The sequence below is a fragment of the Schistocerca cancellata genome, chromosome 3, assembly GCF_023864275.1.
Source record: "Schistocerca cancellata isolate TAMUIC-IGC-003103 chromosome 3, iqSchCanc2.1, whole genome shotgun sequence".
NCBI lineage: Eukaryota > Metazoa > Arthropoda > Insecta > Orthoptera > Acrididae > Schistocerca > Schistocerca cancellata.
The window spans coordinates 671,584,392-671,606,986 of record NC_064628.1 but is presented as its reverse complement, the minus strand read 5'-3'; the positions used below and the strand labels follow the sequence as shown (position 1 = coordinate 671,606,986).

General features: G+C 39.6%; 1 protein-coding gene across 1 annotated transcript; it reads left to right on the top strand.

The window, feature by feature from the left end:
• Positions 1 to 1,765: 1,765 nt before the first annotated feature.
• Positions 1,766 to 21,554, top strand: LOC126176943 (lipase member H-like). The gene is made up of 7 exons (XM_049924143.1): positions 1,766 to 1,811; positions 8,714 to 8,837; positions 12,561 to 12,694; positions 14,532 to 14,780; positions 16,431 to 16,619; positions 17,565 to 17,721; positions 21,376 to 21,554. The coding sequence occupies exons 1-7, from the start codon at positions 1,766 to 1,768 to the stop codon at positions 21,431 to 21,433; spliced, it is 957 nt and encodes a 318-aa protein (XP_049780100.1). The 3' UTR covers positions 21,434 to 21,554.
• The last annotated feature ends 1,041 nt before the right edge of the window (positions 21,555 to 22,595 follow it).

Below are 22,595 nucleotides of genomic sequence, written 5' to 3'. Positions count from 1 at the left end.
GTGCTACAGTAATGCTTTGGGAACTCAAATGGGAATCCCTGGAGGGAAGACGACGTTCTTTTCGCGGAAAACTACTGAGAAAATTTAGAGAATCGGCATTTGAAGCTGACTGCAAAACGATTCTACTGCCGCCAACATACATTTCGCGTTAGGAACCACGAACATAAAAGAGATTAGGGCTCTTAAGGAGGCGTTTGGACAGTCGTTTTTCCGTCGCTCAGTTTGCGAGTGGAAAAGGTAAGAAAATGAATAGTAATGGTAGAAGGTACTCTCCGCCATGCACCATATGGTGGGCTGCGGAGTGTGTATAAGGATGTATATTCCGCTACATGTGTGCGCCAGGAAATGGATAAAGTGAATAATACCAACCTTACAACGTGCTGAAAACGAGTCAAGAACATCCTAAAGCCTTCATGTGCTATGATCAGAATTTGTCCTATTCTGTACAAAGTGGGACGTAACTCGACACCCAATTAAGTTACGCTCAACTCAGTTACATCATTGTTTTCCCCGTGTAACTGTCTATTTGTTACGTAACATGACCTCCCTTTCCATTCCAAAATTTTGAGTTACGCCAAGGATGGTGGATTCCAAAATGGTCGCCATGTTGGTAACACTGTCTCACATGTCTCTCCCGCCTTCCACCCCCCCCCCCCCCTCCCCCCAGCCTCTAGTCTTCAAGCTCTCTCATCACATACTATTTAACTTTCAATTTCTGTTTGTCCACACGTTTTTTTGTTTTTCTTTTTTTGTTTTTGTTTTTGAAGGATGGTTTCACACTTATATAAACTGTATTCGTAAAAGGCAAGGAGAGCAATTAACAACTGAATATGTGAACAAAATAAATCATACTAAGTGCAATAGCGACTATTTTAATTCAGTGTCCAGATGAAGTTTCTAAGAAATAATTCTTTTGGTTAATCTATACTCTGAACCGTTCTACGTTCCTGAAATCTATGGAACACAATGACTGACTGACTCACTTGTAGAAGAGATTTAAACTGCTAATACAAAATAAAGGCATTTGTACATAGTATTAAATGTATCTGTTTTATTTATCTATCAAATAAATGAGCAAATGCGTAATAAATACGTGTTCTTGCGCCAAAAAATGCGTCTATTATTGTCAAAAAATTGTTTCAAAAACATTTTCTTCACCTTTATTTTTGTTTTTCGAAGAAAACAGTCGGAAATTATTCGGCAATGAGGATTCGATTTCTTCAGTAACGCAGAGAATGATGCCTGTTTATTTTTTAATTTCCTAAAAAGATTGCCCTACCACGCAGATGGCCTATGGAACCCTCTCGAGTAATACGTCGCCACTTCGCTACGTTACTCAGTGCATGTCTGACCGATATAATTGGTCCTTATTTTCTAATGAAAGTATCAAAACAGCGGATTCCTGAAAGGTGTCAAAAAACTATTTCTGAATATTCTGAAATCTCACATATCAGTTGTTGCACGAGTAATGTTGCGTTCAGTTTTCTACATAATGCAAGTAGCTCCTCTCGTGCGCGACTGCTCTTAACTGTCCTGACAATAAATAGATTATCAGCAATAAAAACATCTCACTAAGTGGGGAGCAATGTAACACAAATCAGCCGATATGAGTGATCTATTTATTGATAACGAATTACGATTGATGTTGTTGACAACGATATGGAAACGATACTCCTATCTTTCCATTACAAACGTGCTAATTAAATGATAAGTTTTCTCTTTATATATGTGTCGAATAGCACGATGTAGAACAAGAGCTGGCAAGATGAAAGTCATTGCTTTGATTCTTACACTTGCGGCAGTAGCCTCAGGTTAGTAACAAAACTGCACGCTTTGGTATAGTGACTTAAAAAAATAATGTGTTCTCATACCTGTGGTATTTCTACTGTTTGTTGCTGCCATAGTATAAAATACATGCATTTGCAGTAAAAAGATTCTCTGAGCCAAATAAGACTCTTTTTGTATATATTCTGTCATGTATTCGACCTGAGCGCCAGTCCTTTTATTTCGCTATAAGCACTTGTACAGTAGAAGAGATATGTTTCATAGTTGCGAAGATGAACAAATACTCATAGTTCTTAAGGTACCCACATTAAAGGCCTGTTTAATGGACATTTTGTCCTTGTTTTGGTCCATGCTACCCTCTCTCAAATTATAGAAATTTATTAATGTATTTATTATTTATTTATTTATTGTCGAATTATAGACCAGTTACATTTTTAAAATAGATCGTCCATCTTAAAGTTTTCGCTTCTCATCTATGTTGTAGTTTTCTTTTGTTTTGTTTCTATCTACAACAGTCTACAGAGAATAATATTTTTTTAAAATAACAGTAATTTAGGAATGAAATATAAATACAATTTTGTTGTTGTAAGAAGAGTATAAAAAGATGATAGGACAGAGGAGAGATTTGTTAGAGCCATCACCGACTGTGACTGGCGGTGAATGCCTCGGAATGGTTTCTTCGAGTTGTTGACCGCCAGTCACAACAAAAACAGTTTGATTAGTAATAGAGAAACAGTATTGCTAATACTGTGCATTAAATTTAGGTGTTCATTCGAGTGCAAAATTTGGTGCTTTATTGGCTAGATGGCCAGCACCTTATGCTCATTTACTGCCACATCTCGTCTTCCTCTTCCTGTTCCTCTTCAGTGTCACTGTTCACACTGTCACTGTGAGGGTCGCTGTCACCCTCTGGGGATTGTTACATTGATGTGGGGTCTGAATGGGGTGCAGTAAAGTGGGGGATGCCCCAGGGATCAGCGTTGGCGCCACTCCTGCTCCCAATTTATATAAATGATACGCCCTCTAGTTTTACAGGTAACTGTAAAATATTTCTGTTTGCTGATGACACTAGCTTGGTAGCAAAGGAGGTTGTGTGCAACATTGGCTCAGTTTTAAATAGTGCAGTTCATGACTTAAGTTCATGGCTTGTAGATAATAAACTAATGCTAAATCACAGTAAGACACAGTCTTTACAGTTTCTAACACACAATTCAACAAAACCTAACGTTTTAATTTCACAGAATGGGCATATGATTAGTGAAACTGAACAGTTCATATTTCTAGGTGTTCAGACAGACAGTAAACTGTCATGGGAAGCCCACGCGCAGGATCTTGTTCAAAGACTTAATGCTGCCATTTTTACTATTCGAACGGTAACTGAAGTGAGTGATCGTTAGACACGAAAATTAGTCTACTTTGCTTATTTTCATTGGCTTATGTCATATGGTATTATATTTTGGGGTAACTCTTCCCATTCTTAAAGGATATTTTTGGCTCAGAAACGGGCGGTTCGGGCAATAAATGGTGTAAGTTCATGAACCTGTTGTCGACCCCTGTTCACGAGTCTGGGTATTTTGACATTGGCCTCTCAATATATACATTCCTTGCTGTCATTTCATGTTAACATTATTAGTTTATTACCAAGAATAAGCAGCTTTCACTCAGTTAATACTCGGCAGAAATTTGGATAGGACTTCCTTAATTCTTGTGCAGAAAGGTGTGGATTATTCTGCGGCATCCATTTTCAATAAGCTACCACTAGAATTCAAAAATCTTAGCAGTAGTCCACGCACTTTCAAATCGAAACTGAAGAGTTTTCTCGTGGGTCACTCCTATTCTGTCGAGGAGTTCCTTGAAAAAGTAAGCCGATTCTTGTTGTTTTGTTGATTGCGTTTACTTCAACATATGGCTTTACTTTTTCGGGTTCATAAACATTTTATTTTTATCTGTTGTTACTTTTATGTTGTAATTTCATATGTTGACACGTTCTACCACCTTGGACATTTGCTCTGAAATTTGGTCCTAAGGAACTTGACGTGTAAATAAAAAATAAAAATTTCATATAGGAATGTCTGTTATATAGTGTCCGCAGGTACTCTTCATGTGTTGTTTTTGAGATACAGTTTGTCAATCTGTTTAGCTGCGCCCATTGGTCTTCGTTTCTTATTGCTGTGTATACATGTATGTCTGTTTCTGTGTAGTTCAAGTGTAGTGTATACTGTTCGCGTATTGCCCTCAGAAGAAGCCAGTGTATTTTGGGGAACGTTCTTTCCCGCATGTGCATGTGTGTCTGTCTCAGACTCACTCGGTTGTGGAAATCAGAGAGCTTGCAGTAGAAGAGATTTGTTTTACAGTACTGAAGATGAAAAAGTACTCATAGCTTGTAAGGTATGCATTTTAGAGCACACGTTTACTTCACATTTTTGCATCGAATGATCGTTCCTGTCGTATCTACTAATACTGACCATTCCAAATGGGACACCATGCATGCAGTGTTCCCCTATAATGAGCACAGTATCAGTACATTTTATTGAAATTAATCATTAAATGTTGTAACTGAGCAATAATATCCACAACTACAACATTATACGAAAATTGCTTCCATTACTCTTTTCTTTAAAACTGAATTTCTCCGAAATATGGGCCAATTGCACTACAGTACTCATTATTCATCATATTATCAAAAAGGAAACACTTACTTGATGTTCCGAAACTGTTATTTCGCATATTACAAGGAAGCTTTCAGATTCTCATACCAAAGTCAGGTAAAAAAAAAGATTCATTACAAAATACATAATTAAAATGCTTACTATTTTATATTATTGTCACGAACTCTCAAACGCCGAAGGATAATTCAGTTATTGCTGTTCGTCACCTTCTCATTGAAGTAAAAGGTAGGCCAGACACTAAAATTAACTTCTATTTAGTAACATATGAAATACATAGAGCATTAGCTAAAGCGTGGATCACATGCGTCCTACTTCTGAAGTATTCTACTTTATTGTGTCTGCTATTCTCGTTCTCCTTCTTTCTTTGTAACGGCATCCGTAAGACCATAGGTATCTCCTTCATGGATTGGGTTTTCCTCCAGCAATGCGTTCATTGTACTCTGAGGTGACATAAATCAAGGGCTACCTTCTAATATAGTGTCGGACCTCTTTTTGCCCGGCGTAGTGTAGCAATTCGATGTGGCATGGATTCCGCAAGTCGTTGGAAGTCCCCTCCAGAAATACTGACTCTTGCTTCCTCTATAGCCGTCGACAATTGCGAAAGCGTTATCGGTGCAAGATTCTGTGCACGTGCTAGCCTCTCCATCATGTTCCATAATGGTCGATTCGAATCATGTCGAGCGATCTGGCCAGCCAAACCATTCGTTCGAATTGTCCAGAATGTTCTTCAGACCTATCGCAAACAACTGTGACCTGGTGACACGGTGCATTGCCATCCATAAAAATTCCATCGTTGTGTGGAAATATGAAGTCCATGAATGGCTGCAAATGGTCTCCACATAGCCGAACATAATCATTCCCAGTCAACGATCAGTTTAGTTGGACCAACGGACCCAGTCCATTCCTTGTAAAGACAGCCCACACCGTTACGGACCCACGACCAAATTGCACAGTGCCTTTTTGACAACTTGGGTCCATGTCTTAGTGAGGTCTACGCCTTCGCCACACTGTTCTGATACGTTCGTCGTACGTCCAAACATTGATTTCTGCGGTTATTTCACGCAGTGTTGCCTGTATATTAGAAGAGACAACTGTACACAAACGCCGTTTCTCTCGGTCATTAAATAAAGAACGTTGGCCACTACGATATCCGTGGTGAGAGGTAACGCCTTAAATCTGGTATTCTCGGCACATTCTTGAAACTGTGGATCTCGGAATATTTATTTCCGAAATGGAATGTCCCAAGCCTCTAGTTCCAACTACATTTCGCGCCCAAAGTCTGTTAATTTCTAGTTACAGTTATTATTCCGCATTTTAAAGTTTGTTAATTCCCGTCGTGTGGCCATAATCAAGTCAGAAACCTGAATCACCTGAGTACAAATGAGAGCTCACCCATTGCACTGCCCTTTTATACCTTGTGTATGCGATGCTGCCGCCATTCGTGTATGTGCATATCGTTATCCCATGACTTTTGTCGCCTCAGTGTAAACAAGTCTTATAATATGTTTTTTTATTTTATTTTATGATGGATGGCTACAAGATCCTAAGAAGTATCATATGCGCCTCAGTGTACTGAGCATTTACGTATTTTGTGACAAGTTACCTATTAGCTTTTAAATGAAAATACACTCCTGGAAATTGAAATAAGAACACCGTGAATTCATTGTCCCAGGAAGGGGAAACTTTATTGACACATTCCTGGGGTCAGATACATCACATGATCACACTGACAGAACCACAGGCACATAGACACAGGCAACAGAGCATGCACAATGTCGGCACTAATACAGTGTATATCCACCTTTCGCGGCAATGCAGGCTGCTATTCTCCCATGGAGACGATCGTAGAGATGCTGGATGTAGTCCTGTGGAACGGCTTGCCGTGCCATTTCCACCTGGCGCCTCAGTTGGACCAGCGTTCGTGCTGGACGTGCAGACCGCGTGAGACGACGCTTCATCCAGTCCCAAACATGCTCAATGGGGGACAGATCCGGAGATCTTGCTGGCCAGGGTAGTTGGCTTACACCTTCTAGAGCACGTTGGGTGGCACGGGATACATGCGGACGTGCATTGTCCTGTTGGAACAGCAAGTTCCCTTGCCGGTCTAGGAATGGTAGAACGATGGGTTCGATGACGGTTTGGATGTACCGTGCACTATTCAGTGTCCCCTCGACGATCACCAGTGGTGTACGGCCAGTGTAGGAGATCGCTCCCCACACCATGATGCCGGGTGTTGGCCCTGTGTGCCTCGGTCGTATGCAGTCCTGATTGTGGCGCTCAACTGCACGGCGCCAAACACGCATACGACCATCATTGGCACCAAGGCAGAAGCGACTCTCATTGCTGAAGACGACACGTCTCCATTAGTCCCACCATTCACGCCTGTCGCGACACCACTGGAGGCGGGCTGCACGATGTTGGGGCGTGAGCGGAAGACGGCCTAACGGTGTGCGGGACCGTAGCCCAGCTTCATGGAGACGGTTGCGAATGGTCCTCGCCGATACCCCAGGAGCAACAGTGTCCCTAATTTGCTGGGAAGTGGTGGTGCGGTCCCCTACGGCACTGCGTAGGATCCTACGGTCTTGGCGTGCATCCGTGCGTCGCTGCGGTCCGGTCCCAGGTCGACGGGCACGTGCACCTTCCGCCGACCACTGGCGACAACATCGATGTACTGTGGAGACCTCACGCCCCACGTGTTGAGCAATTCGGCGGTACGTCCACCCGGCCTCCCGCATGTCCACTATACGCCCTCGCTCAAAGTTCGTCAACTGCACATACGGTTCACGTCCACGCTGTCGCGGCATGCTACCAGTGTTAAAGACTGCGGTGGAGCTCCGTATGCCACGGCAAACTGGCTGACACTGACGGCGGCGGTGCACAAATGCTGCGCAGCTAGCGCCATTCGACGGCCAACACCGCGGTTCCTGGTGTGTCCGCTGTGCCGTGCGTGTGATCATTGCTTGTACAGCCCTCTCGCAGTGTCCGGAGCAAGTATGGTGGGTCTGACACACCGGTGTCAATGTGTTCTTTTTTCCATTTCCAGGAGTGTATATTAAGATTTTCTTTGACTTATTCCACATTCACGAGGACCTTTTTTCACTTGGAATTTGTGGGAAGTAAATTAGCAGTTCTGTTTTTCTTATTAAATATTTATTGTGCATACTTGTATTTGCGATATGTTCTACATCCTGGAGGATGTCCTCAATAGGCATCTACTGGAACGAATTAGTTTCTTCCCTGCATGAGGATTACATAAAACTAGAAGAAAAGGCCACAGGAATAAATAATAAGGAGATACAAAACAAGAAAGAGCCGTGGCCAAGTGCAGGCTTTTGCCAGTTATTATTTTCATCAACTTTAGGAGTGTTCAAATGGCTCTGAGCGCTATGCGACTTAACTTCTGAGGTCATCAGTCGCCTAGAACTTAGAACTAATTAAACCTAACTAACCTAAGGACATCACACACATCCATGCCTGAGGTAGAATTCGAACCTGCGACCGTAGCGGTCGCTCGGCTGCAGACTGTAGCGCCTAGAACAGCACGGCCACTCCGGCCGGCCTTTAGGAGTGTAATTGGAACGTAATATTCAGGAATTGAAATTTCAGTACCATGTAGTAAATGAAGAGCCAAGTAAAAAAAAAAAAAGTCACAATGCCGGTTGCTTTCATGTACGTCCCCCCCTTTACAATTGGGCTACCTGAACATGACTTCATTGGCTTTGATGGTTTCCGAGCACTACAGCCAGATATTGTATCGTAGGAAATAACCCAATAGAGGAAGTGATTAGGTGAAGGAATGTAATTTCGTTTGGTGTGGGGAGGGGAGGGGCCTTGGTGTTTAACCAGCTTCTGGCTGGTTTGGTGGAACCCACCACAGCGTCCTCCCCTGTGCCAACCTCTTCATCTCAGAGCAGTACTGGCAACCAACGGCCTCAATTATTTGTTGCTTGTATTACAATCGCTGTCTTCCCGAACTCTTTTCACTCTCTGCTGCTCCCTCAATTACCGTAGAACACAACTGCAGCTGAAAATTTCGAAAACGAATTCCAAAATGTTAGTTCTTTGGCAAGTTGACTTCAGATCAAGTTTTCTCAATCTCCAGATTCTCTGGACTTTCGATAACTCGGAATATCTTAGGTCCCACCTAGTCTAGACCAACGAAGTTCCACTGTATTTCATATTAGGTCTTTACGTTAAATGTCTGTAGCCTGCAGAATCACATGCCTCAGTTACGCAGACACATAATCTTTCTGTTACAGCCCGTCCTCGTCGGTGGGAGCTGGTTCCCACGAAAGATGGCGGAGTCGAGCTTTACGACCTGACCCAGCCTCTGCCGGAAGTCCGGGTCGATGCAAGTGACGTCGTCTTCCAGCTCTACACTCAGTAAGACAAATGTCATCTGCGATACGTATTATAACCGCGATATTTTATTCTTGTGTCTCTTCTGTGTAAATTTTAGTCTAATATTGAACTCAGTGTGACATTTAATACTGGAAACATTTACAGTGACATGTGGACCGGCTATCATGGGTGTGAAGATCCTATTTGTCTTCTACCAATACCAATGTAATGTTTCATCCACGTTTAGGTCCTGAGTCATATGTGAAGGGGAATCCAAGAATATATTACTTTTATTTCTCAGCATATTAATTTCAAATAATGAGCATCTATTCTCCGAGGTCCATATCCTCATCACCGATTCCTTTCCTCTCCACCTTCCACCCCCTCTGCACACCTCCTGCTTATTCCATTATCAGTTTAAGTATTCGTAGATGCCTTTGGGCTTCGAACATGCTCCACTAATGATAACCTTCATCTCGTAACGATTACTCACAATTTCCACTCGTCACTCTCAGTTTTTTTTCATGTCTCCTTCATTTATTAGCTTATTATTTTAATCGCACAATCTGCTTAGCAATTAATGTAACCATGTTGCTGTTAAGAATAATACGGAGAAGACTGCAAAAGAAAAACGAGGGTATGTTTGATAACAATCACTTTCGCCTTAGGAGAAGTAAAAGACACCAGAGACGCAGTCTTGACGTTGAGATTGATGATAGAGACAATATTTAAAGAAAAATCAAGGCACTTGGATATACTGGAAGATCGAAGGCGAACTTCTTCGAAGATACAAACCGTCTGGGACATTCAACTCGGTATGCACTCTTGAAGAATGCATACGGTATCGTAGTGGAGTAACTGGGTGGCAAGAGCTTACGGAATGTGATGGCATGCAACGGAAAGCGAAACAGGTTGTCGTGGAGATTATCATTAAACTGGGTATCCCCTAAGGCGTAGCTACTGTTTCATAGGTAGGGGAAAAACAAACACCCAGGGCCTGAAAATGTCCAGTGGTTGCAGCTGGTATGAACTGCAATGTTACACACTTTTCAAGAGGGATAGTTTGCTCTAAAGGAGTATGGTTTTTATATGCAGACCAGGACTCAAGCAAAAGTAAGTTATTTTGACCGACTACTGGCTAAAAACAGTGCTTATAACATAGTTGTAGCTCTCTTACACGCATGTTCCCACTCTTGTTTGCTGTAACGTAAATATTCGCTACTGCCCTTGCAAGATCACGCACGCGAGAAAGAATCGGAGGGGGCAGAACACCTCCGACTTCTCGCAGTACAATGAACAACTTTCGGGCCACCCAAATTAACAGTCGGCATAATTGTATACATATAAGTTAATGCATTGATGTTAGTTGATCTTGACACAATTCTCTTGGTACCTTTAATTTCCAGAGTACCTTTCATATGCATTTCCTCTTCGTATACCGATTGGTCGGAGTTGAAAACAAATACCTTATTAACCGAAAGTATAAATTTGCTTATATCATCTAGATCCACCCTTGAATATCCGTAGCTTCTGTTATGAGCCGCATGATCATATTGCTGTGGACTCATTCGAAATATATTCCTCATTGTTTTTTACTAGCTGTGGATTATCTTTCATGTATGTAACTATGTTTAGTATCCGCTCCTTGGACAATTGTCCTTTACTACATTTTGCTGGAGACGGGATCTGTGGCTCCCTGTCCGACAAGGATGATGACCTGTATGGCTCGACACCTGTTTCAACATCGCTTGCACTTGTTAAGCACATACCGTCATCATTGTACTCCTCATTGTCCGCACAGTCGAGCATGTAAGACACCATACATTCCTCTGACTCATCTTGCAGAAACGCTGATATTTCATCTTCTACTTCTTTCTCACTCCGCGAAATTCCTTGGGTTACTTCCTGTCGAAATGTCAATTTCGGCAACTGTTGCTGTAGATACAATGCAGTGTTTGCTTTGTTTATTGTCGGCATTTCTCTTCTTTGTATCAACACCACTAGCACTGCAATATTGTGAGTTACTCTTTTACTAAGCAGTTCAACTACGTTCTGTAGCCTCATACTGTGCTCTCTATTAGTCACCTCCAGTCCCGCCCCCTGTTACCATTAGCAGCCAATGTAGTGGTTGCATGATAGCCAATATGTGGGGTGTCGAATGTCATGAACATCACTGGCCTTTTGAGATCTCGCACTCGTGAAAAAGTCCTCCGACAAATCGGCAAGGAGAGATACGTGTAAAACAACGACCACAATGAGGAACAAGATAATAGCGTGTGTTACACTGTAGGTAAGTTTAACGTTACTAGAGGAGGCCATAAAACGCAAAAACTGTAGCAAACACAGAGGCTGGAATAATTATATCCAACAAACAGCTAGGTCAATGTGTATAAGTGATGACGTCCACGCAGGATATAAGTCACGGTGAGCAACATCAAATCACCTAGAAGACTAAAGGTAAACAAGAATGATTTTAATCATCTTGTGGTGTTGCAGTTCTTCTTGTTATGTCGTGGTTGCTACGAAAATGTGGAACGAGGAATTCCAGCTTATGCAAGACACCTTTTTTCTGTTTGTTTCACCCAGACATCTTTCAGCCCTTTTTGGCTATCTTCAGTGACTTATTTATTATTTTCTAACTGTAAAATTGTTGTTACAGAAAAATAAAAATTACGTTTTGCTGTTTGCAGATGAGAAGTTGCAGACTGGTAGCAGAATACCTACCAAAATAAATGTCCAATAGCATCATGTAAAGTATGTAAACTAATGCATAGATCCACTCTTTTCGCCAATTAAGCTATAAATAGAAGTTTGACATAATGTTATTGACAACACACAGTGCATCAGGTCGTTAATACATATCTCAGCTGTGAACTATGAAAATATGATGTATAATATTTTACAACAATTATTCATTCACAATGTAAATATTATGTACCAAAAGGTCCGCAAAATGTTAATATGTAACAACAATTTTACAGTTATAAAATAATAAATAACCCACTGAAGATATCCCAAATAGGGCTGAAACATGTCTGGGTGAAACAAAACAGAAAAAAGGTGTCTTGCATAAGACGGAATTCCTCGTTCCATAAGACTGATTTTTCTGCGTTGTGCTGGTGTATTCTGTTCCTGCGTGTTTCTCATAATTATAGAGTACTGGTAAAATGCTGCGAAAAGCTTTAACAAATGCGCTCTATCGTGGAGAAACAGTTGTTCAGACACATGTCAAAAATGTTTCCTCTTACATGTTTGAGAAACGTATATATAATGTTAAGTGGTAACTTTTCCTTTTGCTCTATAAAGATAGTGACAAATGGCCGAAAGAGGGAAGAAACGTCTAGGAGCCAAGCCACGTGTTACCACTAACAGCTTGTAAATTTCAGCGACTGTCGCCTTGGATGATCCACTAAGCACGATAAAATTCCTCCATGAAGCTCGAGTCTTTTGTGGGAGACACAAAAAGGAGGGCTTATTTTTGGGAATTGTTCCAGCTGTTGGTTGTTGAGAACTAGTCAATACCGACCATTCATAGGCATGTATCACAGATAAGCATGAATATAATCTATGCTACGATATCACACCCAAAATAGTTTTTAAGGATTTTGTGGAGTTAACAATAAGCCACTAAGATTATATTCTCAAGGTAAACAATTTCCACGAAAATACGATGATGTTCCCAATAACAATTTCAGATGACACACAGATTGATTTGATTGATCAGACGGAGATATATTATCAACAATGTTTTCTGTTTGTCAACAGAGCAAATCCAAGTACCCCTCAAACTTTGACAGCAGGTGGATCTTATATTGGAAACTTCGTTGCTTCGAAACAAACAAAATTTGTTAGCCATGGATGGATGAACTCAGGGGACCACATGAGTGACATCCGTGATGGTAAGTGTTATTCTGTAAAACAAAATGGTGTACATCACATACATCCAAATCTACAAAGTCAGTGGACATGTCATACATAATTCCAATCATCGAAAGTGAATATTAGTTACAAGTTACAGAAATATTATCATTTACAGTTACTGGAATATTTTAATATCGCATGTCAGGTATCTACAGTGAAAGAAGTCCTTCAATCTACTTGGGTTGAAACGTATACAAAACAATCTTCATTAAATTATTAAACAGAACCAAATATACTAATGGGAATACTATTGATTTGATGCGCTTGTTTGACAAATCTTTGCAATTGGTGCGACTGCAGTGTTCATGAACAGTTTTGAAACAAAATAAATTTATCCCTCACTTCAGACACACAAACTTAAATTCATCAGTTTCACTTATCAATCTTATAATAGGTGTAGTCGTGTTACAAAAATTATACGTTTCAATTCATGCAGCATCTTCAGATAGCACATTAACACCGGAGAAAGCATGCTGTGATAACAAATTTTAAAAGTGTCTTAGAAAAAAAGGAAATGATTGAAAAGAAAAGCGAATCAACGAGATGGAGAAGAAAAGAAGTTGTACTTCTGAAGACTATGCTGTGCAGAAATTTTTCTCGTTTCTCATCCCAGCAAAATTCTACAGCTCTATGCCTCCATGCAGTCTCACGTTCTTTGATACAGGCATACGTAATACCAGCCAGGTGATTCAGTTTATAGGTTCTGTAAATTAGAAAGAATTAACAGAATTTCACAAATTATAATTCTTTTTACAAGTTACGAAACAAATGTCAAAACTGCCATAAATACTGAAGACATTATTGTAAAATCCAGCATGAAATAAGTGTATGAGCGTAAATCAGTATTCATTAATTAGAAGAAGTGCTGAATCCAGGAATTAACAGTTGCTGTGTGTGTGTTTGTTAGCTTTGCAGAAAGATGCTGTCCAAAATCTGAGAATTATGTTTCTTTGTACTTCTGTCTCTCTCCTCCTCATATGTACTTCTTTCTGGTGAGAAATAATCTGATTTTAATGAACATATTATGTAACAAATATGCAGCAGTTGGACTGAAATGTTATTATATATTGCCAGGAAACAAAACTAAATTCGTTTAAAATATAACAAGACACTGTCCATTACTCACAGAAGAGAGTTACATGTGGCTTTGTGATATGTAATGCAGTTAACACTAAGTATTGTGCCTAATACTATCGCTGTTCTACAGGGCAGACATGGGAGAGTAGGATACATTATTTTACATGTTTGTTCCTGTAACAGAGAAATTATCTATCTCTTCGCGTAAGTTAAGTAAATAATACTTACTTTGTCCCCATTACAACTCTTCCCTTACAGGGTATAATGGAATCTTAGAATACACCGTAGACAGGGAACTGTAGGAAGAGAGAGAAAGAGAGAGAGTGGTATTATAACCTCTATTTCTAACTCTTATTTTAGTACTGTAGTTATGTTTGTCACTTTCCAGTTACAAAATTTTTGAATTAATTAGTTGAAGAAGTGTATAAGTTTATTTACAATCACTATGGCAATATTCTTAAGCTCTTCACAAAGCTAGCAGGAAAGTCATAAAGGAAAACTTTTCATACTTGAGAAACCTAAACTTGTACAGAAGCTAAATATAAAAATATAAATCCTTTTGATTATTTTGATGCCTTGCTGCGTGGAGGGTAACTTCTGTTACCTTTCTCAAATATAAATGACTGCATAATTTCCATCCCACTAGCATAATTAGCTTCTCGTATTTTACATTTGCTGTAACTCATTAGTTCTCTAATGCCAGGCATAATGAGAGCGCTTTATTTGCATATTTTTCAGGCTGGTTACGAGCTGGAGATTACAATGTGATTGTCATAGACTGGTCAATCCACGCAGGAAACTGGAATTACGCTCAGGCAAAAGCTGCTGTAGCAGGAGTTGGAGAAGTGGTGGCAACTTTCATCAACTGGCTTGCTTCTCTTGGAGCCAGCACCAATAACATGCAGCTTGTAGGACACAGCCTAGGTGCTCACGTCTGTGGTGTTGCAGGCAATCGTGTTACTGCCGGAAGACTGAACAGAATCACGGGTAGGGTGTTATTTTAAGTCACTTTGTTAAACGCATTAATAACTCTAGATATAGCTTATACTTCTGCTGATCTGTCACAGATTCATTAATTTCCTGCCTCTTATTTGTCTTGTGAATCAGTTTTCTGAATGTGCCATACTTCCGTTTGTTTCCTCTATTATCTCTTTACACATTTTCGTTTCTGCTTTTCTCATTCTACTCCTGAAGGATGTTGTTTATTTACAAAAGCTCATTCATGTCATTGTTTTATGTTTCATTGATCAGAAGATCTTACAAATAAAGTCTGTATTCATTATGCTTTTACTGCTTGTGCAAATATTTGATACTGACATCATGGCTGTTCACGTATTTCTTGCAACAGGAACAATCGCTTCTGGACCATGTATTTCAAGGAATATTGACGCTAACTTTCATGTTTGTTATGACTGTCTTTGTCTTTTATCACAAGCTTGGATCATTGTAACTTACTTAAGTGATATGAATCCACAATTTGAACTCAACTAAATTTTTAAACTACTGCGCGATTTGATAATTGCGAATTCACTTTCTTGCACTTTTTATGTGTGAGACATGATTAACATTCATTAATGATGGTGAAATTCTGATAGTTTAATATCAGATGAAATAAACGAAAAATGACCTGCGTAAACAAGGGAAAGACTTTTTGAGCACTGAACCACGTAAGGTTAAAGAGAAATTTTCGGAGTCACTGATCATCCCCATCCTTCAGTATGGTGTTCCTATTCTCCAAGAACTTTCGTATGAGAGCTCACATCAGCTGGGACTGGCGATGAATGCTTGTGTGCTACACATTTGTCATGTACACTATTTCGACCATACTACTCCTGCCTATGAACAATTATCATTGCTATATGCCGATAAGCATGGAGATTATCATACCCTGTGTGTGCTGCATCGTCTTCACAATCATTGCTCTCCTTCCTATTTATCCTCACAACTCTTAACGGATCTATCTGAACAACACAGCAGAAATACTCGTTCCCATCAAAGTAAAAGCCTCACTGTACCACTACACAACACTGTCATGTTCTCTAAATCATTATTTGTGTCAGAAACCCGCCTTTGGAACAATCTTCCTCAAAACATTAGGAAATTAAGATCCTTTGAAACTGCAGGTCCTAATATGGTCAGGCTTAATAAGCAATGAATCAATATATAATAAATACTTGTTACTTCGGTCAAACATGAACATTAACAGTAATTAGAGTGTAGGGCAGAATTAACTTAGAGCTGTACTCAAAATCAGAGTATTAATTCAGAGAAAATAAAACCTTTCTATAAATATCTTCTCTTCTGGTTACCTATTTGATGTGGAAAGCTATTGATTGCATGGAACAAAAATAAATACAAGAATTAATGGATGATTCACCGATGATTTATTTATTAATTTCAATGTACAGCAAGACTTTTTAATAATCTTAAATGTAATACTTATGAAAATATTGCTCCCACAAAGAACCAATGACAAAATCCAAAGATTTTTGCTATCTAAGGCAGTACGAATTTAGTTGCAGTAATAATTGTAACAGAATAGGGAAAGAAAACAGCTATCAATATACTGATAAAATTTATAGTCTCATCTTGTCTATCAGAATTCAATTCCTCAAAAATCTAATTTTATCTCCACAGGCATGGACCCAGCAGCACCACTCTTTGGTTCAGAGTCCACTTCAAACCGTCTTGATGCAAGTGATGCTAGCTTTGTACAGGTGATACACACCAATGGTGGACTTCTGGGGTGGTATGATGCTATGGGAACAGCTGACTTCTATCCAAATGGTGGACAATGGCAGCCTGGTTGTGACTTTGATGTTACAGGTTAGTTATTTATGAAATTATGCACTTTAAGTCCTTTTACCAAAATAGACTTGGTTGAAGTATTGACATGAAAGCTGTTTCGTATCAACCGAATTAGTTGTGTGGTAGATGACGATACATGACTTTGCCTGCATAAAATTTTTGTTTTTGGCATACAGAAGACAGAAGAGTTGCAGCTTTCACATTTTAGTTAACCAAAAAGTCACATATGTGTAAATATCCATTGTGAAGTATGGTACTGTATTTCAAACCTAAATATTTCAGACAAAACAGATCCTTACATTTTGAAAAGTATAGAGAGTCTTTAGTTCTGTATATCTATACATATTACTAATTAAAGTTCCTTGCCGCATTATTCAGTCAGTATGTGGAGGCAAATCTCAGGAAGCACTATAGGCATTTTGGTACAGTTTTCACTGATAACTAGACTGATTCATATGGATGGTTTATGTATAAACTATTCGTGCAGACTGGCTGAACTACAATGAATTAAAGTCACCAACAGCTTTTTTCTCTCTGTATGTGAAGCCTATCCCCATGAACTACTGTAGGGATTTTGATGCTGTTTTCTGTAATGATAGACTGATTCACAAGAAAGCTTTGTGTATACAATCTATTACTACTATGACAGAGAGTCATCCTGCCGTAGGTACTTAGTGCAACCTATGCAAAGCCAGGTTGAGTCGCTAGTTACTATACCATTTTATGGTATTTCTATTAATTAAAATGTAGATATAGAGAACAGCTTGTTCTTCAAATATTACGGTTTCTGTACAATCAAAATGTTACTTCCAGATTGTTGCTGTCTTTTTTTTTTAATCATTACTTTATGATATTTGCTCATGTGGCACATAATTCTGCCTGGTAATTCTTTATATACGAAAATGTTTATGTCAACCATTATAGTGAAAGTTATACATATATCTTTATTCTACAAATCCACAGGTGCGTGTAGCCATGGTCGGTCAACTGAATTCTTTGCTGAATCCATAACATCAGGAACAGGATTTAAGGCATACCAATGTGGCAGCTGGGACGACTACAACGCTGGAAACTGTGCTAGCAACCCAACAGCTCTCATGGGAGAAACTGTCTCAACCAGGTACAATACATTCAGTAATGTGTAACGTTGTTTAGTAAATGACTTAGTTTAGGAACACTTGAATATTCTATATCAAAGTCTAACGAAAATTACTGTGTGCGTACTATTAGCCAATGTAGAGAAAGAAACTCTTAATCTTAGAATCAATAAACATTTTATTGAATTGCACAAAGAGTTATCTAACAACGAAACTAGATCAAGGCGTTTTACATGAAGGTAGAACTGCCCCGATAACTAGAACGTTCAGTAGTCAAATTTAACTCCGAAAATAGCTGACAACAGAATGAAAAACTATTCTAAGTGTAAGGGAAAGAGCGTCACAAAATACAGCGCCTCTGGCGGCTGGCTCGTAAGCACTTTGACAGCGCCCCCAACTTAATGCTCAAAAACTACACAGCTTGCTCTACGCTATCGTGTCACTTCTGTCTGCTACAGCAGCCCCCGTCGGGAAAGCGGAACGGTATCCAAAAACCTCCTAGGGAAATGGACTCGTCGACCAGAACGTGTTGTGCGTCCTGAGACCTTCGCATCGACGGTTGCCGGAGCTGGTAGTGACGAAGCATTTGGGACTGGGTCGGGATTGTGCTTCGTTGTCCTCGTCGGAATTTCTTCTTGGAAGACGTATGCAGGCTTCAAGCGCCCAATGAGGCAGTATTGCTTTTGCCATAAACAAAGATATCGGGCGTGCAGTAGTAAGGTGGTAGTAACTTTGGTTTGATGCCATCAGAGCGTACCATTATGTGTGAGGTCTTGTTAAGGTCTGGGCGTTTGCTGGAGTCTGATGCGGGAGATGTGTTCTCTCAACTGAGAAATAAAATCACCATCTGTCAAGTTGGGTAGCTGTAAGGACTGTTAATACACAAACTCTCCTGACAGGCGTAACGTTTCACTGTACACACGTTTGGCAGCTGAAGGGTCCAAATCTCGCTCGTGAGTGTTTCCCAGACCGAGCAAAACCATTGGTAGGGTTGTTCTTCAACTTGCATCATGACACACCAGGTCTCCTTTCAGTGTTTAGTGTCCACGTTCTATCAGCCCTTTGCTGGTGGGGTAACAATAGCTCATCATTCTATGATGATGAGTGCCACATAATTTAGGCACCCGTGCAAACGGGTCGGTCTCTTACTGGCGTCCGCGATCTACGTGACATGCGAAGGGCAGTCCTCGGTCGACGGTCTAAACTCGATGGTCCCATGTCCACTACAGTCGTAATTGACGATGTCGATGGGTCAGCATTTGAAAATGTAGGGTTGGTCTGCTGCGGAACTCCATATTAAACTATGTACAATGAACGGTGTGCTCCGAAACACTTGTGTGGGCGCAAGCATTGTCCTGTCTCGGCAGAGATGCCACATATCACCATTGACCCTACTCTATAGAAGAGACAAGCCTCCAAACCCTACGTTCTGTGAAGGGTCATGGGTGTCCAACAATGTAGCGCCTAGTGTAGCTTCACTGTCCTTCTACTCCTTTCCATAGACGCTCACGACAGAAGCATGTGAGCATTCGGGGCGACCAGCTTCTCCGTTTTCGAGATACTCGTTCACAGGCTCTGCATAATAATAATAATCTGCCCTTTGTTGAAATCGCTTACCTCAATGGATTACCCTATTTGGAGACCACGACTTCGCTAGGGTGATCTTCCGTCCGTGTCCCCTCCGTTGACATAATTTTATTACCGCGTCACGCATCCACAACGCCAGCAGGTGGAAACCAACGTCTCAGTGGGCAATGATTATAATTTTTTGGTTTATCAGTGTGTGACCTATACGCACATTAACATCAAAAAGCCAACAATGTATTTCTACATTCTAAGTGATGATACAAATTGTCGGGGATGAGAGAGATGGGCAAATGTTTCAGGAAACAAGTGACTTTATAAATAAGAAATTAGTTGTGAGATGACTGTGGACATATGATTTGAGAACGAATGAATTCTTGTTTGTCTGATAAAATAAATATAATTTATGTACGTAGTTACACAGTGTACCATAACGAGAGCACTGAGTTGATAATTGCTGAGAGCGCTTATGACAGTGTACTGTTTATACAGTATGAATTTTATGGCAATAATTAATGGTATTTGAATCATTTATTAAATTCTTGTACAGATAAGCATTTGAAACTTTAGGACGCTGAAAGGTTATTCTGGGTCAAGTATCTACTTAGTGCACCAACTTATTCAAGACCTTTCGTATCATTAGAGGAATTCAGGCAAGTGAAACAACAATACAACATCTGGAGAGGACAATAAACTGTATGGATTTCTGAGTTGGTAAAAGCAATTCTTGTTGACATGAATCAGTAACCATCTGTCAGCACTGGATCACTTGTATGTGTAACTGATGTTATAAACAGAACTGTGTGAAGTATCAACAGCACCTGCACTCCTACCCTCACAGAAAATTAAAGCTTCAATTCTTGCTGACCTTGGATCATGTGTCTTGAATAGTAATATGGCAACAGCACTTACCCCCTTACTATTCAAAGGAAATGGAAGTTACAGCTTCTATTGCTTTAAGATCTAATGTAGTGTTAAGACAACAATTGCTGTGAGATCACCCTTCACTTTCCAGCACAAGTGCCTGCCTTGAAAGAGTTCTGTTGCACCAGAGGTAGAATGCTCAACAGTCAAAAATATCACATATATAGATTACTTTGAGTTTATGAAGATCCATCACCAGGCATAGAGTTACAACAAACTTTAAATCTTTTGCTTGAGAATGCCTGTATCAGACATTCCCTGGATGTTGCACAGGAATAGTTTTTTTTTTCTTTTTTGCCTTTCCTGTAAATCTGTTCTCCTGATAAGACGACATTTTATTTCGTCTTTTGGAGTCACATAGAAACTCTTATGAGACCCGTAGAGAGTGAAGAGGATCTCATTGAGAAAAGTCTCACTGTATGCGACATATAAGAGTTGTTAAGATAAATGAAATTATTATAAAAATGGGTTTACGGGAGTTTTATTATCAGCTGATAAAAATTTCCATGCTTCTCCACACGGCTTTTGAATCAGTCAGTTCTAGACCAAGTCTGCATCTGAAATTGATTCGCTGGGTCCTCCTTATTATCTGTGTAAGTCTGTGACATCACCAAGGAAATATCTTGAGCCGAGATTGGAAAATATATCAAAAGTGATAGTGAAAGCAACTGCAGTTTTTGAGTAATTACTACGTCATTTATTCATTTTTAATAGCATGAAAAAAGCATAATATAAAACATCCTCAAGATTTTACTATGATTTACCATTCCTGGAAGACATAAAATCAATAAACTTTATAAGGAGAGGCAACATCTTCTGGTCAGAAAGAGGAAGGTACTGAAAGAAATGAGACTTGTAAGATTTAAAGTTGCAAGAAAAAAAATCACACGGGACCCTATGTCATAGGTAATTTCCAGGAAATTACATGCGGTGAGGATCCATTGGATTGTGGTTCTGTGTTTCCTTTCCTGTAACGTTATGGCTTGCAACTCTCATTAACTTCACTGTGTTTTGTCCCCTGCCATGTGAAGTAGATCTTTACTCTGACAAACCAGTTATAAATTTCTATGGGTAGCACATGCTCTCTGTGCACATTATAAATATTTTCACATCATTAATAACTATGTCTTATGTTTCAGTAATACTGTACAGATTTTCTTTTTTTTCAGCGCATCTGGAACGTACTTTTTGGCAACTGCAAGCTCTCCACCTTATGCTCTTGGCTAAATGTTGTGTATTCTGCCCAGGATATGGGATACATCCTAAACATCTGTATCAACCTGGAATAGTAATTTTCATGTTGATTCAATGCATAAATACCATTAAATAAAGAATTATATTGGTATCACTCTGTAAAGACCCTTTACTTTCCATCCACACAAAAGTACTTATTACACAATTTTAATTAAACAGACTCCCCAAACATTCTTCTTTAAGAGTTGTGCTGGTTGTCTTTGCAAATCCAGTAATTGTATATTTTATTGTGCTGGTGTGGCAGTATCAGAAAAAGTAAGAACAATACAGGTCTCTAGACTTCTTCACCAGCTGAAATAAACCAGACACCTAGATTACAGACAAACTTCCCAAATCCAGCTAAAGGCTTATGAGAAACTGGAAGTTTTTGGCTTTGCACTGGACATCAGCATCTGTTTCAATTCCTTCTAAACAGCTGGCAGTGTCAATACTGAGGAGTCAATGAAACCAGATACAACCTGACAGTGGTACAACTATAAGTGAAACTTAGAAGGCAAAGTATTAAGAAGCCTGCAGCGCTTTTTTCACTCAGTCGCATGTATAGGGCATGGTGAAGACGATAGCAAGGTTACATGCCAGATGGATAATAACAATTACTGAACTTCCTTAGTAGTGGGTAACAGGTGACCAAAAATTTTAAGGTAACTGGAGATGTGAGGTTGTCATCGTGTCTAATTAAAGGTTTTAATAAAGAAAATAACATCATAATCACTGAGTGTTGATGCAATATTTTGGAACAGAGCGTTAATTATGCAATGAGGCATGAAATAAAGCTCTCAGCTGAGGATGATCATCATGTCAGTGTGAAGATTGTGTTGCTTTTTGATCTGTACGATAGATGATGGGTAAAATATTATGTTTAAGTAATAAATATAGAACTTCAATAATTTCTAATAAAAGTGAGAAATTCACGCTTGTGCATGTACTTTGGACCAACCACTCTTCACTCTGTCAGGCCACATATATTTTGTATATCTGAATGCACCCAGAAGAGGTAAGATGCATAAGAACATAGGTTATTCAGCAAGTGAAGTTGTAATTTAATTAAAATGTGAGAAAATCCATCTCACAGTTGATTCCTCTTTAGTGTCTCTGAAACGCCACAGTTCTCTAGATCTCTCTTATGGCCTAAAAG